Source organism: Molothrus ater, chromosome 10, assembly GCF_012460135.2.
Source record: "Molothrus ater isolate BHLD 08-10-18 breed brown headed cowbird chromosome 10, BPBGC_Mater_1.1, whole genome shotgun sequence".
Classification (NCBI taxonomy): Eukaryota; Metazoa; Chordata; class Aves; order Passeriformes; family Icteridae; genus Molothrus; species Molothrus ater.
Genome location: NC_050487.2, coordinates 2,556,133 through 2,574,841, shown reverse-complemented (window position 1 = coordinate 2,574,841; position 18,709 = coordinate 2,556,133). Strand labels below are relative to the sequence as shown.

The following is an 18,709-nucleotide window of genomic DNA, read 5'->3' as shown; positions in this document are numbered from 1 at the left end:
GGAATAAATCAAAGCTACAGACTATTGTTAATTTAAAGAAAAAAAATGGGCACTGTCTAGAGGCAAATCAAGTTTTGCAAACCTAGACCTTTGGCACACATGAGGACAGTTGTTTATCAATATCCTGTATTTCCATAGGTTTTGTGTTATCCATATAGTCTTTTAGACTCTGGGAGTAGCATAGTTCTGATCCAGAAATTGAGTGTGCGGGGCTGTTTTCTTTGGTTTGGTTTATTTTATTTGTATATTGCTGTCATACCAGATTTTGTGGTTCCAGATGTTTTTGCTCTCTCAGCTGTTTTGACTCCTAGTGGATTTGCTTCTGTTTTAATGCCTAATCCAAGGAATCAAGACTGGCAATTTCTCTTTGTACTGGGATATATTTGATATATTTGTACATATGTTGTCTGATTGTTAGTTCCACTGTTGATCATGGGTTTTTGGATGAGCCACTCCTTCTCTGTTACATGGGTATAGCCATCACCCAGAATGAATAGGCAGAGTAGTTGTTAAATACTGTTACTGTCAGTGCTGATATACAAACATGGAAGAATCCATATTTGTTTTTAGGGCTCATCTCCATTTGGCAGAGTAGTAGTCAAAGGGAGAGATAAAGAGAACATTTAAAATGTTGCTGTGATGCTTGAGGTGTGTCATCTATGTTGTGGGGAAATTGTGTTTATTTTCACACTTCCTCTTTCTAGGAAAAAAAATCCTGTGTGAAAATACCACAATTTTCCTTAAATATTGTTTTAAATGCCATTGTATTTTCATTACATTAAATAACAGTCAGTAGTGGTGCTTTGCTTAGCTGTAGGTTTCTGTTCTGCCAGCTGTGATCAAGTTTGAGGCATAGAATTCTCTTGTCAAAAGAAAGACCTGTGGGCACTTTTTGATCTCTTTTTATCTCTTGCTTTTGTAATTTCAGTGTTACAGACCCTTCTTTATGCAGATTGTGAATGAGAGGTTACTGTAATGACATATACTAGAAAATAAATGCAACAGAAAGTCCTTGTGATCTGTTAGAGAATGGAAATGGCTGGTGGAAGGTCTTGTTTCAGCCTTCCTGCTGATACTTCTATCTGGAAGCAATCTAATTAAAAACTACCTACCTTATGCTTTAAGTCATTTGTAGGCATGGAACTGTGAATGTATGATCTCTGTAACCGCTTACCTGAAATTTCTATTTATGGAAATTTACTTGGCTGAAGATCCACGTTCTTCTGTTCTTACCCTTTAAAGTTTTGCCCATGGGCCAACCAAACGTATGTGTTTGAAAAATAAAAATAACTCAAAAATAGCATTGCATTTGGATTTTTCATCCCTGATCAAAACTGTTGAGTAAGATCAGGAGTAAGGTTGTGGAGTTCCTGGTGGGTGAGCTGGTATTATAATCAAGGAGCAAAGTGCATTGTGTCAGATAAGATCCTTTACCATGGACTGGTTAGAGTTGGCTTGTTCCTCACCACACAGACACTGCAGGGAGATAGAAATTCGCCTTTCAGGGTAATCTCCCTTCTCTGGAATGACAGTGCAGGCTCTGCTCAGCTCTGCCAGCTTCAGCTGTCTTTTGTGTCTAGCAGAAGTAGCTCTGTCAGCATTTTTAATGGAGGATTTCCTGTTCTCTTCTGGCTAGATTAGAGTTGTAGAAGTATACTTCATGTTTAAATGTGGGTGTATGTGTTTAGTGACAAAAGCTTCAGTACACTCCTTTATTCCAGTAGTACTTTTTCTATTTTGTACACAGAAGAGAGTATGTGTATGTGTGAAAGTAAATCTGTGTAAATATACAGAAGAATAAATGTATTTGGATTCAAGAGCCAGATATTTTTAGGGAAGGAAACTTTCTCCTGTAAGACATGTTTTATCTTTTTGAGAAAGACACACATGAGGTGTTGGTTTTAATGTGTTCAAGTGCTGCATGTATCCCTGCTAGGTGTCACATTTTATTTCCCATGTGTGAGGCTGAGACTGTATTTGAGTATGGTTACAGATGTGAGCATGCCAGGTGTGTGACAGGAACAGGCTGCTGCTCGTGTCTGTGGGTCCTGCACTAAGGTGCACACCTTGGGGTCTGCTTTGCATTTGCAAAGTCATTAGGGAGTGAACCTGGGGAAAAGCATGTACCTGGGCCTGGGGCACCAGGAGCTGTGTGTCAAACACCTCGTGGGAGAAGGCATTTGGCTTGACAGCACTAATTGGAATAATTGATCCTTGTAAGTCTTGCCCATATGGGGCCTGTGTGCAGTATGTGGCTTTGGATATAATTCATGTACTCTTCAATTTGCTCCTGAAGCATAAGATGATTATCTTAATGTGAGTTCTTCAATGTGTATCTTGTACTTCCAAAGAAATAGAAATACAAGTATTTAAGTTTGTCATGGCAAGCTCTAGTTCACCTGTCAAGGATCATTTGTTCCATGTATGAATACCTTTGCTGCTCTCTCTTTGTGTGTGTTATGCAGAACTCGGGTTTCTATTTTTGATGGACTTTCTTTCTCCTCCTTTTCCAGGTGAAGCAGGAGCCACAGAAGGAAGACCTTGTGGTTTGCAATCATGCCATTCCCCTTTGGCAAGTCCCACAAGTCTCCTGCAGACATAGTGAAAAACCTGAAGGAGAGCATGGCAGTTCTAGAAAAACAAGACATCTCTGACAAAAAGGCAGAAAAGGTACAGTTGGGATGTTCCAGTTGCTAAACTATATTTGAAAGTGGGGGAAAGGGGGAATTTACAGCTGTCGAAACTGAAACAATTAGGAATTATTTTGGTGGTTTATACTCTGATAAAGGGTAATTTATGTACCTTTGAACAGGTGTGTGTCCTGTTGGCTGGTTGGCTTACGCCACTGGCAGCTGATAATGACATTTAAAATGATTTGGCACTGGAGGACATTGCATTCCTTTAATAAACAGCTCACAGCTGTACAGTGTTCTGGTCTTGTGACCACCACAGTGCCTTCACTACTGCACAAGTAGTTCTGTCTCTGCTTGTCCATGCAAATCTTTACAGAGCAAAGTGTCTCTTCCTGAAGCTGAAGAACTTTGTGTCTTCATGGATAGAAGAGGCTTTGCTGCCTCTTCTTCAGCCCACAGTAAGATGTGAGAAGTTCCTGTGCTAGTGCAATTTCCTTTTCATGGGTGTCTTGTACTTCAGGCTGTGTATCTGGCCCCAGTCATTTCCTTCTCAACTGGCACTCTGGCTTTTTTACAGCTTTACAGGAACTGACCTCAGAGTTCATCCTGTGTGCAGCTCCATCCCACCTGAAATTCATCACCTGGTGAACTGTGTGGCTGAGGTTGAGATGAGCACCCTCCTTGGAGCCTCTCCCAGAATTATTTAACTATTGTGTGCCACTCTTGGCATCCACTGAGTCCCATATTGGAGTTAGTCACAATCTTTTCATGTTCACCTATACTTTTAAGCAGAGTGTGGCCAGCTCTTCTACATTCAGTTTCACCTAGATTTGGCACTATTACTTCTAAGAGTCTTAATTAAATTGCCATCTTAGTTCTGCTATTCTTTAATAATTAGCATCTTCTACCCCTTTGCCACCATGTGGTATGTTCCAGGTGTCTTGCAGTGTACCACAATAGTTTGCTCTGATGCTTTTTCTCTCCTATTGTAGAAAAAAAAAATGTTACATTCTGTTCTGCAGGCTTGTGTGAAGGCTGGAAGGTTTTCATTTGCTGCTGCTATTCTATCTCTAAAAGAGCCTTCTGCAAGGAGAGGAGGGATAGGTGCATTCTGATGAGACTTGGCACTGCCTCCTTTATCTTGGCCTCATTATTAATTCCTGGAGATGTGGTCTTAAAATCTGTGTTCTCTTGTGTCCTCTTTTTGCTGGGACCCCTAATGGGGAGCAGACCAGCTCACCCCATGGTGTGTGCCTGTGTTCCTGATGCTGCAGCTGGAGGTGGGTGTTACCTTTTCTTCTTGCTGGCCTTTGGTCCCACACCTCCATCTTTTTGAAAGCCCTCATTTCTGTGAGGCTGCTGCTCTGACAAGAAGCAATATGCTAAGCTAAGCCTGTGGAGTGGTTTTTCCTGTGTCAGACAGAAGGTGACACGTTGTGCCTGCAGGAGAACAAAGGCAGCCCACATTGTCTAGGTGAAGTGTGAGGAGGGTTAAATCCTGACATCCAGGGCAGTGAGCCTGGGCATGGTGCTGCTGTTCCCCATCATCCTTGCTGTTCACAAAGGAGCTGATGAGTCCCAGCACCCACACCACCAGGGCCCACATCTCCATGCAGAGATTCATCAGGAAGTGTTTGTTTCCTTGGCAAGCCAAGACTTCAGGAAGGTGGCTCTGGTTGTGACTCCTTAGCTCAGGAAGTTTGCTGGTTTGATGGAGAAAGTTCTGCAATGTCCTATGGACCAGTCATCAGATCTTTGAGGGCACAGCTCTGTGAGCAGACACCCTGAATTTGTGCCCTCTTCCTGTCCAGTCTGTGGAAATGACTGGAGTGAATTTGGAGTTCAAGGACAGTGGCCTTTATTAGAAAAGAACAAACATTTCTTTATGCCCATATGTCAATATTTAGGCATCTTTTTCATTATCCCTAATATTATGATGATCCTTTCTGCTGTGTAACTTTTTAGCCTCCTTTGGAGAAGAAATCTGTGCTGGTGGCAGGGTGAGTTCTGGGGCTAGTAGTGGGACAGAAATAGAAAAACTCACTCTCCATGAAGCACAAAAATTGCTAAAAGGGGAGAAGGATGCAAAAGTTGTTCTTGTTTTTATGAATTCACATTTTTAGTGATGGGATGTGTATAAAATACAGTGTGTCTCAGTAATCTTGTCATTGTTGCTGTTTGATCCAGGGATATGCTTTTGCATCCTGTCACATGTCAATGGTGCAATTTCAGTGCTGGGTCAGCATGCTAAATACCCAGTATTGGTTATAAAATACCCATTTGGGTTAAGGGACTGCCTACTTTTCTTACATGCTTTCATTTCTTATACTGAGTTTGCTACTACATGGAGAATGCTCTTTGACAGTTTTGTTGCACAATTGGAATTACAGATTTATAAGAAAATTAGATAAATAATTTTCCCCAGAAGTTGTAAGTGTAATTATGCTTGAGCAGAATTCCTCACATTTTTTCAGTGCTTAGGCTGAAATTTACAACCATTAATGTTTTTTGAGCAGAAACAAAAAAATCAAAGGAGGTAATAAAGGTGTTTAAGTCTTGGACAGTGTGAGTTCCTGTCCATTCTTTATAATCAAAATAGAAGATATTCTTCAAAGTAAAAGAGGTAAAACAATAGTAATGTCTTGTTCAATTATGAAACATTTTGCCCTCTAACACTGGAAAATTTGTTTTATAATCAAAAATCTGAAATTCAAGTGTATCCTAGTTACATGTTAATCTGGCTTTTGAGCTTAGTGAAGACTGGAGAAAAATTAACCAGGTAGTTCTCCAGGTGGTTTGAAATGTCTTTGAATCATGTGGTGCTCGTTTAGGAGCTGGGCTGTGGCTCACTTGTCCCACCTCTCTCTGTGCCACAGATCTGGTGCTTGCTGCTGCACTGCTGTGCTTAGCACAGGGGTTGTGCCTTGCTGTCTGTCAGTATTTGGAAAGAGAAATGAGATGTCAAGTGCTTTATAAGTGAAAAGTGTTCATCATTTATGCTGCTTGTTCTCCATTGCCTGTGCTCTCTCAGAAAGGGGCCTAAAGGGAAGGGAAAGGAAACCTCCTTTCCCATAAGCAGGATCTCCCCTTGATCTACTCCATTAGTTAGTCTTTGTTGTTAGTCTTTGTTCACATCTCTTCCTCCTCTTTGGCTGATGCCAGCATTTTTCTCATACCCCACTTCCCCTGGTGTGTGGCACACATTTACTGTGCTGCAGGTAAATATTTACTCATGCAATCAAGTTGTTCTTCACCACCCTGTGACCTTGGCTTGCCCTGTCCCACAGCTCCCTTTGGAGCCCTGCTGTGGTCCCAGGCAGGCTGGCCCTTGCAGGCATGGGCCTTCTCTCTCCTGGATGTCACAGCTGTGTGGTGGCAGCACCAAGAGCTGCTTGGCTCAGCTGTGCCAGGCTGCCAGAGGTCAGATTTCATTCAGGGAGTTAATGCTGTCATTCACAAAGCAGTAAAATCCTGGATTTGTTACGCATGTGTGTACAATTCATCTGTGCTTGAAGGAAGGCTAAAGGTTAAGCCATGTGCCTGGCCTCCAGTGTGGGGCTGGTACTCAAGGGGTAAAGCTGAGCCTTCTTTAGGAAGTGGCAGGTGAGACAACGTGCTTCTCTTCTAATTGAACTCTTCTGTGCTGTCTCCATGCTATATGTTCACTGGAAAATCATACAATAATTTTTGGCCTTTAGATGTGCTGCTGCACTGATGTAGTTACTGATACATTTATGGAATTGTATGTTTTTGTAAGCATTTTGAAATTCAGCCAATTTAAGTGGTTATTGAAATAATGCTTTTTAGTTGTGATAGATACTGCCTTAGACTACTGAAATTATTCACCCAGTACAGGTTCAGAGCTATATCTGGTTTATCTTTTTGATGGATGTTTCCATTAATAGTGCAGTTTCTGGAACTGCATTGTCCATGGGGAGAGAACCCCCAGGCCCTGGGGTTCCATGGGCCTGGAGACTGCCAGGCTCTCTGGAAATATTTCAGGACTGGCCATGAGTTCTTTATCTTTTTCTACTGCTCACAAACCCCAGATAATCCAGCTGTACAACTCGAGATAGAGGATCTGGGGTTTGCACTGCTTACCATTGAAGGAAATACTAAATTTTAGGGTATTTCACTGATCTTGCCAGAGACTGCAATAAACCATAGCTATAAAGATGTGCAGCTATTCTGGTGTAACAGTCATATGTGTGACTCCATGGTGTCTGCTTTTATTTTTGAATAGTATCTTCCTGTCCTTCATAAACACAGAGAAGTAAATACTTTCTTTATTTTTCTTGCTTTGCATTTCACTTTTATAGTGTGGCTTGTCCTCAGATGGTATTGATTTTCTGGCACCATTAAATTTCAAATATGACTTGCCATGAAATTTTTCTCTAAAATTTAGGTTGCTCCTAATCAGTGTTGGGAACATATAAATACATATATTATAAATTTTATTATATACATATAAATATGAATACATATTAATACTTTAAAAATTAAAATTTTAACATATAAAATATATACTGTTTTATATATACTTATATAAAATATATACTTATACTCCCTATAAAATACATAGAGAGTATAGGTATTCTGTATATATAAAATGCACCCTGGGCATATATTGTACTGGGTATATTTTATATATTTGTACATATGTTGTCTGATTGTTAGTTCCACGTTTGATCATGGGTTTTTGGATGAACCTCATTGTGTATTTTGATCTTTCTGTCTGGAGTTTTTGTCCCCTCTTGAAAGAGAGCAGTGCATTAGGCAATTTAGATCTCAGTATCTTAGAAAATCTTGCAAGTAATGCTAGCCAAGCTTCTCTTATCTTTCTTGATTTTGTTTGTTTTTAGTGGTTTTTTACTTGGCTCTTCACACCAATATTTAACGTAGCATTATATTTTTCAGTGTAACTATGTAAATTCCATTTTGCATCTGAAATGGCAAAAATAGGTCTGCACATCTTGTATTTGGAATATGTCTGAGAGTTCATGGAATATACAAGAGTAAGGAGGTTCCAGAAGTTTGTCAGAGTTTATTTCTCGTCCTTTTGATGTTGAATTTTGGAGTAGAGGAACTATAAGGATGTTACATTTTATGGAAGTGTAGTGCATTGATGGACATTGGTTACTGATAGAATACTTCCAGAAAACCTCAGTTTCCAGAAGATTCCCAGAAATGGAGCTGGAGTGCTGCAAGGCAGGTGCTTTGATGGGTGCTGGTCAGACACTGGCACAGGTTGCCTGCAGAGGTGGTGGGGTGTCCATCCATGGAGCAGTTGGGAGCATGGCTGCCCACAGCCTGGGCACCTTGGCAGGGCTGAGGTGGCCCTGCCTGGAGCATCCTGATGGCCTCCTGAGGTACCACCTGAGGACAAGGCACACTATAAAAGTGAAATGCAAAGCAAGGAAAATAAACAAAGTATTTACTTCTCTGTGTTTGTGAAGGACAGGAAGATACTATTCAAAAATAAAAGCAGACACCATGGAGTCACACATATGACTGTTACACCAGAATAGCTGCACATCTTTATAGCTATGGTTTATTGCAGTCTCTGGAAAGATCAGTGAAATACCCTAAAATTTAGCATTTCCTTCAATGGTAAGCAGTGCAAACCCCAGATACTCTGTCTAGAGTTGTACAGCTGGATTATCTGGGGTTTGTGAGCAGTAGAAAAAGATAAAGAACACATGGCCAGTCCTGAAATATTTCCAGAGAGCCTGGCAGTCTCCAGGCCCATGGAACCCCAGGGCCTGGGGGTTCTCTCCCCATGGACAATGCAGTTCCAGACACTGCACTATTAATGGAAACATCCATCAAAAAGATAAATCATATATAGCTCTGAACCTGTACTGGGTGAATAATTTCAGTAGTCTAAGGCAGTACCTTCCAGCCTGAGCTGTGCTGCTTCTGAGGGATGTGGTTTGGTGGCAGCCTTGATTTTAAGGGTCTTTCCCAGCCTCAGTGCCTCAGTGGTTTGTGTCCCTAACTGGTGCTTCCCACTAAAGCTCTGTGCCATGCCCAGCTCCAGTGAAGCACGTGCAGGTGCTCTTGGCAGCTGTGAGGAGCACTGAAGTCCTCCTGTTTCCTACTGAAGTTCCCAAACTGAATGTTCATGTTGGGCTAGAAGGCTTTTTGGTTTCATAAACCATCAGTGTTTGGAGACACTGAATTATTTTCTGCCTGCTTTGCTAGCATTTCCACTGCTGGTGTCTGTCTTGGTAGTGAGGGAGAGCCCTCAAGTGCAGTTATTGAAGTTTGGGGTTGGGAGGCTTGTCCTCTTCCCTGGGCTTTTGGTAGGACAAATTCTCCACTGGCCTTCTTAATGCCAGGCATGCCCTCAATACTGCCATGGTTTCAGCTGAAATAGGAGTTCCTCGAGCTGCCTTTCTTCCTCTTTCATTTGCTTTCTACATTAGTGTGCAGGGACAGCCTTTGCTTCCTCTTCCCTTGGTAGCCATCCATCAAAGATATCTCTTCATATCTCTATGTCTGACAGATGTTCCTGTTCTTCTACAAAAGAGCTGTTTCCTCTGAATTTCAGAGAACAATTGTGTGGTGTAATTCTGCTCCAGCATGGGGAGCTGGTGTTCCCATTTCACCTCTTCAGGAGCTGCTGTGAATCAAAGTGGTCTTACTGAGCACCTGCTTCTTGCTGTCTTACCAGCAGTGCACAGAAAATCCCTTGGGATTTCGATTGAGGAGGAGACAACTGGGACTAGGAACTCTGAAGTAACAGGAAGAGGGAGGCAGCAGGGAATGGAAAGTTGTGGAGGAGCTAAAAATGATACAGAGCCTCCTTAAAGGTCATGGAATCCTTGCTTGCATACCTAGCAAAGCTGGAATGGCTTTAGCTCGAATAGTGCATGGGTCATGCTGATCTAAAGCCTCTCTGGATAAAAAGCACAAATGAGAAATCTTTTTACACACTCTTTATAAGACTGGCAATGTCCAGGAAGTGGTCATTTTTTCACTTTATTCATTTGCTGTAAGCTATCAATCATGAATACTTTACATTAAAGTGTATGCATACTTGGTTGGCAGGGTCCTCTAATTACCAAAAATCAGTGCACTTACAAACCATTCAGACTTTTTAGGCATGTGAAGAACCATTATAATTAAACCAGCTATTGATGATGATCATTTTCAGCATTTTGCCCCCAAGCTCAGTAAACATATATATTGAAAGGAGTAGTTCCTTTTTTGGTCCAATACAACTGTGTTTTAAGATTCAGAAGTGGGTGTTTAGAAGTATTCTTGTTGATTTATATTTTTTTTTTAGTTTTACTTGTGAAATAACTGTGTTTCCACTGCTAAATGCTGCTCCAGCTCATCCTGGCAACTTAGGAATTCCTCACAAGTGACAAGTCAGACCTGTCTGGCTTCAGGCAGGGAAGGGTTTTAGACCTTTAATTGTGTCATTTTTAGTGTATCTCTTTCTGGGTCTCTTGGCCAGGTTGTTCTTGTGTGCTGAGATAACCTGAAAGTTAAAGCTGGTTTTCCTTGAGGTTTTGTTTGTTGGAAAGACTTCACCCACAGTAACTGGAATGGAAGCCTAGTATTTGGCAAAACCTGATGTGTGCAAAATCTACAGGAGGAATATGTTTGGTGTCTCTGAGCAGTTCCCTAGGCACAGGCATGAGGCTCCATGTCATGTTTTCCAGTCTGATCCTACACAACTGTTTTATAGAATGGAAATTTTGTCAGGTTCTCTTCATCCTGTTGCTGTTCTTGAGGGGATTTTTGAATGGGAAGTTAAAAGGCAGTAAAAAGGAAGAGATTTTTACCTTTGGTAACTAAATTGTGTATGTCTTTCCTCTGCTTTGTATTGTTTGGTTTGGTTTTTTTTTTTTAATACCAGTCTCATAACAGTCTTATTTGCAGAAAGAATATCTATTGTTTTTTTACCAGATTGTCATTTCCTGATTATTCCTCCCCCCCAGTGGAAGTTTGCAGATGTTAAGAATAAAGGAGTGTGCAGTCAGAAGGACAAATGGCATTGTTCTCTAACTGTATTGTTTTCCCATTTTCTTTAGGCGACAGAGGAGGTCTCAAAAAACCTTGTTGCCATGAAAGAAATCTTGTATGGCACAAATGAAAAGGAGCCCCAAACAGAAGCTGTGGCACAGCTTGCTCAGGAGCTGTACAACAGTGGTCTTCTTAGTACCCTAGTAGCTGACTTGCAGCTCATTGATTTTGAGGTAAGAGAGGAGGTTTGACATTTCTTACATTCTATATGTTAAAATAAACACATCTGAATTCCTACCACTTTAATGGTTAAGATGTTTCAGTCTTCAGCTTTTAGTTTGTGGTTATGACACATCCATTAGAAGGAGACTGAGCAACTATGGAATATAAAATCTGTGAATTTAGACATACAAACAACACGGATCTGAAGCAGATAAACCTCTAATGTGGTGGTACAGTTCTGTTAAAATTATGGAATAATTCTGAATTGTTGTGTACACAGAAGAGTTAATCTCTTAGTAGTAACCCTGTGGTGAACACAAACCATAGTACTGCAAGATGTATCTGTATGTTCATCTTGCTACATCAAATTAGTAGGAAAAATAATAGAATTATTGTAACATTTATAGAAGCTTAAATACATAATTTAAAGCTGTTAGTTTTATTAATAGTCCAGTATTTCTATCTCTTTAGAAACAAGTGATGCAACCTTTTTGATTTCCTTGTCTTTTTTTCTGTTTATTAAAAAGGCAAACCCAAGTTTTTATTGATCAATTGAAAATAGCAATACTTACTTATATTTAAAGGTATCTCTCCACATGCCTCTGTGGCTTTTGTCACCACATCACATGGAATAATTTAGCACCATGGAGAAAAATCCTATTTAGGTATGAGATGTTGCAGTACAATTGGATTTTTCTCTTTCCCCTGAGGTCTCACAAGAGCCGTGTGGTTGTCTAGGAAAGGAGCCAAATCCATGCATCTCACTCCACAGCCTCAACCATAAAGATCATCCCACTTCAGATTGCTTAAAAATGGGATTGTTCATAAACAAGTTGCTCACAAAACAAACAGAACAGTTTAAAGTCCTATTGTAATTTGACATTCCAAAAACAATGGCTTTCTTCCCTGTTCTTTCTTCTCTCCCCTCCACCCCACCCATAACTCCCTCTGATTTGTGTTTAATTGTAATACAGTGGTATTTTTTCCCTACCCACACAAGTGTTTATACCATACATAAAACATTCAGGTTGTTAAATAAGCAAGGAAACCTGGGAAAGCTGAGAGGGAATGCTGAACTTGGATGGCCTTTAATTGCTGAAGAAAGGAAATCATGAAACGTCATCTGGATTCTGCTGACCTCTAGATTGGTATCAGCCTGGTGTTTACTCAGCCCAGTTATTAGCAAAGGAAACCTTCATTATCTCCTGGTAATGAAGAATGAGAACCATTTGCACAGGCTTGCTCTCATTAAGGAGAGCTGTGCTTTTCATTAAGGGGACATGGAAGGATTGGGAGTTGTTTCCTGCCTGTTCTGCTGCTCTGTTTCAGGAGGATGTGATGGTTCCCCTTGGAGGGAGAAGGAGTCATTCATGCTTTCTAGGCTGGACCACATCTGCTTTTTATGGCTGGCAGCTGGCAGACTGTCCAGCTATTGTTGGTACCTAGAGTTAATGTCAACACACCTGTGCTCCAGATGTGCTCCAGCTTCCCAGCTGTTCCAAAGCCAGCCAGATGTTGCCTTTGATATCCAAAATGTCTGTGGGGGTTTACTGCATTTGAAGCATTTTTTCCATTACTGATGGAAATACATATTCGATTTTCTGGTGGTTTTTAAACTTGAAGAATGGGTCTGGATTTTTTTCTTTCTGGTTTTAACACCATAGCTGCACGTTATTCAGTGACAAACTAAACTCTTTTTCCCTTTCAGTCTCACTTCTGAAGAAGGTTTCCTTGTAGAACAGGAATAGACAGCTTATTAATAGACAGGAACTGTTCATTGTGACTCTTTAACTGTCTCAAATGTACTATGGTGAGAACAACCCATAGAAAAGTAAAAAGTAAAAACTAGAAAAATAACAAATGGGATGTTTTAATGAAGAGAACTGTAAGTGTCCAGCTCTTGCCTTGTGCCCAGGCCTGTTTAAAGTGTTGCCCTTCCCTGGAAACTTGCTTTCCAGTAAAGCAGTCAACACAACCATCTCCTTACCAATCCTAACACCAGTTACCTCCTTGCTGGTTTGCACTGAGAGAGATGGTATGAATCCCTGGTGAAACTGGGTTTCTTGTCCTGTTGTTTTGGGATTTTTTAAATGAAGAATAAAAAAGCCCACCCAAAACAAAACTGCCTTTTGCCCAGGGGAGCAGAATCCTTCTGCTGGGAAGACAATACAAGCACAGTGTCCCTCTCACCTCTGGCTGTCGTGACTGTTGGCCTTGTTGGGCCATGAGATCACTTGGCAAGGCACAAGAAAGTGACAAAACCTGGCTGTGGGGTTGCAGTGTGCCACAGGCAGCTCAGGGGTGGGTGAGAAGGAAATGCTGTTCTTGCTGGGGACTGCAGGCACACGCTGTGAGCAGCGCAGCGCTGCTGAATGGGAGTTGATGATTATATTATGTGGAGTTTGAGTAAAGCAATTCCTGCAAACACTGCTCTACTCATGTCAGAACAAAGAGTTCTGGTGTTGCTTTGGGCTGGCTTTCAATGGAATTGTAATTGAGAAAACAAGGGTTTACAAACAATCTCTTATATCCTGAAAACAACACTCCAGCAAAACTGTCTGTGGTAATTTGCAAACATGCCATTTGTAAAGCTCCAGTCCTCCTACGTTTTCATAAACATTTCATTTTTTCTCATGCAGTCTTTTTTACACTGATTAGAAAATGGAAAGAATTTTAAATAATTGATGATGTTTTTAAAATTCTTGCAAGTTAAATAAGCCCTACATTTTACTCAAAAGCTTCCTGGTGTTACTCAGGAGATTTACAGCACAGCTAGAGCTTCTCAAGAAACATTAAATACGTCTAGGTTTGGTGTAGAACATTCAGGGAACCTGTAGGTGGAGTTGTTTAACAGGCCTTTATTTGCAGGTCCAAGCTTACTACAAGCTGGCCTGGTGTTTTTCTGGACTAGATCTGATAACATAATCCTGGAGGTGTCTTTGTGCAGTCCAGAATGGACACTTAATTGCAGAAACCTGGCGTTTAAATGGTGCATTTGAATGACAGTGGAAGCTGTTTATGTTTATGATCACCTTTTTGTTAGATGTCTACCAGTTTGTCATCTTCAGCTGTGGTCCTGCAGAAGAAATAAACAGGAGATGTGTATTTATACAACAAAGAACATTTCCGGTTCCTTTTACACTGTCCGGTGCTATGCTTGTGAATCTTTGTGTGTATAATTTGTGCTGAATTCCAGCATCCTGGCCTTATTTATACTGCTGTTGTGCCCTGAAAAATGTGAGACTTGCATTTTAGATTTCTGTGTATATTATTCATTCATTTATTTATTCCACTTTCATAAGTTGCAGTTCTAAGTTGGAGTTAACACTGCAGTTGGAAATGCTCTGCACACTCTTAATGGTGGCATTGTGTGTCCCTAGACAAGGGCAGAGGATAATGGAATGTTGAAGAAATATACTTCCCAGGCAAGAGCACAGTTAAAAACTGTTATGCTGTTAGCAAAATCAAATACCAAATGAGCCCAGGACATTGATGCTCCATAGAAATACCTGCTGAAACATCAGCTGGCTTTACTTCTGAATGTAAATTCTGAATTCTGTAAATTCTGAATGTGATCTGCCTGCAAGGTAGTGTCATGTTTTGAGTGCTGTGGCATATTTGAAACGGGCATAAAGAAAGAGAATCTGGTATGGATCAGAGTATGGAGGCTGCCTGAACTGCAGAACCCCCAGTACAGCTGCACGAGGTGATGATAATGTTTCATTGTTAGCTTGCCTGTGGACTTCCATATTTTGTGTTTAACTGCTGATGTTTTTGACAGGGCAAGAAAGATGTTGCGCAAATTTTCAACAACATTCTCAGAAGACAGATTGGTACAAGAACTCCCACAGTTGAATACATCTGCACTCAACAGAATATCTTATTCATGCTATTAAAAGGGTATGTGCACTGTGAAGCATAAATCTGCTTTTACATGAAGTAAGGGCTTTGTAAATGCAGAGAGAAGCAGTGAGTTGGGACAAGTTTGCTCTTTCTTTGCAATATGCTTCATTTTATTTTCTCTTTCCTTGGTTTTGGGATCTGTAATTCCCCTAAGTAAAGGAAAATTTAAGAAGTAAAACCCCAACCATCTACTTTTGCATGAAAAAGAACTGAAAATTGAGAACTGTTAGTACTCTGAAATACTCTTACTGGGCTAGTAAGATATTTTCCTTTCAGTATACTATTTGAGCCTTTTTAAACTATTCTCTTGTGAACTTACTCTCATCAGCAGTTGAAGGCTGTTCTTTTTCCTTTTAACCACAATAATTTCCAGTTTGCTGGCCTGTCTTAGACTTCTTATTCATAGTGATTTATATTGCTGTATTGACACAAACACACCACCACAAACCTGACCAAAAAAGAATGATTTGTGGTATATTGTGTCAGACAATTGTTTCTTCCTCTCTTCTTGTAAGATCTGCAGTGCTGGATATTGGAGGGTCCTGCCATACTGAATACATGTAGAGCTACAGCTCCCAAACATGAAAGCAGAAAATAATTGCTTGCATTTCTAGTAACATTTATTAAGAAAGTTCTGAAAATTGCAATTCCACTGTGTTATTTTGGGACAGACGAGCTCATCAAACATTAATAAACAATTAAAAAATTACAGCTATTTATAAATCTGGCTGCAGCTTCTGGGTAAGCTTGCTGTAGTTGTGGAGTATTTATTCCACTTTCTGGGATAACTCAAGGGTGTATGAAAGGGCCACTCATCTCAGTGGGATATGCTTGCTGTTAGCATTACTTGCCTGTAATGTCATTTAAATGTCAGAGGGACAAAAGAAAATATTAGTTGTGGCATAATGCAAAAGAAATTATTGATTCAGTGTGTCTTCAAAATAATTTACAAAAGAAGGCAAAGATACTTGAGGTGCAGAGAGAGAAAACTGCTTTTTCAGCATGTTCTCATTGGTAAATGGTTGAATGGGGGCTGCAACACTTCAGAGAGCTTTATCCTCACAGGGGTTATTGAAACTCAGATGGATGAGTCAGGATGTTTGAAATGGGCATTTCGCAGCTTACATGTTACATCTGATATCCAGCTGAGACAAATTTATGTAAATTTAAACTGTGGCATGAATTGCAAAAAGGTCAGTAGATTTCAAATCTCCATGACAGGTTGAATGGAGAGTATTGCAGGGTTTAATGAAAATTATTTATTTCAGGATTTTTTGGTAGGGTAATATGGTTAGTATGCACAATGATACTTTTCTCCTGAAATTGTGGAGAATTTCAATTAGCTCCCACTGGTTTAGGAGGGATCATTCTGGAGGTGTGAGGCAGAAAGGCATGTGAGAGGCTGTGGCTGCTCCAGAAGCTGGAACCCCATGATGTGCAGAGCAGCCAGTGATGCTGAAAAATGGTTTAATGGAAGAGGAGATCTGAATTTATGTCCAGTATTGTTAACCCCTCGTGCTCATGTGGAAGGTTTTATGTAAATTGCTGTCATGTTTAAGTGAGCAGCTTTCAAGGCAAATAATTTACTGCTTTTCCAGATGTCTGCAATCCCACCAGTATGGAACAAGAGAGCAAAGAAAGTATTTTTATTTAGTCTTGTTTCCCCATTTGTGAAAATCCTTTTTAATTGGCTGTAATTGTAACTGGTAGCTATTTCCTCAGTATTTAGTAGAAATATTTAAAAATGGAGTTTAATGCAGAAATAAGTACCTCTGATTTTGATGGGTTTGTTTACTGGGTAGTACTGAAGGCTGGAATTAGCAATGTGGTGCTGCAGTGCTAACTTGTGAAAATTTATAAACTCCTAAAGAATCTCTGTTGGGTTTTGTGAATAGGTACGAATCTCCAGAAATTGCTCTCAATTGTGGGATAATGCTCAGAGAATGCATCAGGCATGAGCCACTAGCTAAAATCATCTTGTGGTCAGAGCAGTTCTACGACTTCTTCCGATACGTGGAGATGTCCACGTTCGACATCGCGTCCGACGCCTTCGCCACCTTCAAGGTAATTCCTCCAGCCTGGGAACTGCTGCTCCTGTGCTCTCTGCCCTGGGCACCCCCTGCTCTGGGTGCTGTTCTGGGAAAACAAGCCTTGGCAGAGGGGAGGAAAATAGGTGTGATGTGCATGGGTGAGCTGGACTCTGTTCTTCCTCATTTCTCAGAATGCAAGCTACACCTCTAAATACATACACTATGTTGGCTCCCCAAAATCCTGTTCTGTGCAAGCTGTATCATGCATTACCTGAATGCAGGTGTGCTGCCATGCCAGGGGCTTCAAATCTGTGTCTTCAGCTCCTCCTGAGGATATTTGATGCTGTTACTTTGTCTGGGGAAATTGTCTATGGCCCAATTTTTGTGTCCCTAAAGCAATCAGTTTATGGGGACAATAAACATAATATTAATCAGTATTAAATGGTGGGTCTTAACCTCAGTTCTGTGTAGTTGTGTGCAGAGTAAATACATACAGTACATTTGCTCCCCAAAATCTTGTTCTGGAGAGTAAGCTGTATCATGCATTACCTGAATGCAGGTGTGCTCCCTTGCCAGGGGCTTCAAATCTGTGTCTTCAGCTTTTCCTGAGGGTATTTGATGCTGTTGCTTTGTCTGGGGAAATTGTTTATGGCCCAATTTTTGTGTCCCTAAAGCAATCAGTTTATGGGGACTATAAACAATAAGTTACATTTAAATAATTTAACAAAGCATAATGATTAATCAAGATTAAATGGTGGGTCTTAACCTCAGTTGTGGTACCAGAGTGTAGCCTTGGTCCATAAATAGCACTCTTCAGTGATAATTTCACAGGCTGTTTCTCTGTGAATTAAACTCATCACAGATCTTTGCTAAGGGATGCCAAGATCCTGAGCAGTGTCCAGGTAATTGCATTCATGTCCTAAAATGTGTTTAATGAAATAGCAGGATTTTGGATTGAATGTCTTACGTGTGTGAGAATGTCTTTGTACTGTTTAAATGTTTTTAGTGACAGTGCTGGGTTTGTGCTTTCTTACAGGATTTGCTTACAAGACACAAGTTGTTAAGTGCAGAATTTTTGGAACAACATTACGATAGGGTGAGCAGACACCTTTTCATATTTACAGCTCTCTGGTGCTGTGTATCTTATTTGAAGAAATTGGTTTTTTCCCTTGTTTAGTTCTGGTTTTGGGGATTTCCACACAATACTAAATCAGCTGTACTTGGGGTTCAGTTTCCCTCCCCCAAAGCAAGTAATGTTAGAGAGTTTTATTTATCCTGACATTTTCAGCTACATGACTTCCATCCTTTTGCCTTTCAACAGATTATTCGGAACCAGTTCCACAAAGTTATTAAAGTGTTTAAATTTTACTCTGATTAAAACTCCCAGACTTCACAAGCAATTAAAAAAAAACCCCAAAAAACAAAACCAAGACCAACAAACTTGGGATCACATTGATTTTTAAAGGTTTGTCTCCAGGCATGTTCACTAATTCACAAATATCTCCTCTGAGTGACTCAGCTTTAAACAGGAGGCAAAAATTATTATTCCCTTTTTGACTATTTGCTTTAGCCCTGAAATATCTACTGAAGAATACTTCAGGCACTGTTTGGGAACCAATTAAGAGGCTTGGAGAAATTAGATGTGCAGAGTTGATACTTAGCTCACCTCTTCATCAGGTTTGAAGCAAAGTTCTTCTTGCTGTGTAATCATTTCTGAAATTTTAAGAGATTTTGATCAATGCATTTCTAAAAAAAGTCACAGTGAAACTGTATTTAACAATGTAACAGCCCTGAAACTTAGACTACTCGTGAATAGTAAAACTTGACAATATTAAAAAACCTAAAGAGTGAGCAAGGTAAATGTTTATTTCAGTCCTCCCTGACTCAGTGATGCCCTCACGTTTTGACACACTGAATTGCAACTGCAGTTGGTCCCTTGGGCAT

At 40.3% G+C, this 18,709-nt stretch overlaps 1 protein-coding gene across 1 annotated transcript in view; it reads left to right on the top strand.

Annotated features, from left to right (window-relative positions):
* CAB39 (calcium binding protein 39) overlaps positions 1 to 18,709 on the top strand; it is a 44,642-nt gene that overhangs the window by 20,279 nt on the left and 5,654 nt on the right. Inside the window, exons 2-6 of the mRNA XM_036388886.2 lie at positions 2,514 to 2,670; positions 10,679 to 10,843; positions 14,614 to 14,732; positions 16,631 to 16,799; positions 17,802 to 17,861. Coding sequence (XP_036244779.1) covers positions 2,557 to 2,670; positions 10,679 to 10,843; positions 14,614 to 14,732; positions 16,631 to 16,799; positions 17,802 to 17,861 — 627 coding nt within the window. The 5' untranslated portion in view covers positions 2,514 to 2,556. The remainder of the gene's footprint in view (positions 1 to 2,513; positions 2,671 to 10,678; positions 10,844 to 14,613; positions 14,733 to 16,630; positions 16,800 to 17,801; positions 17,862 to 18,709) is intronic.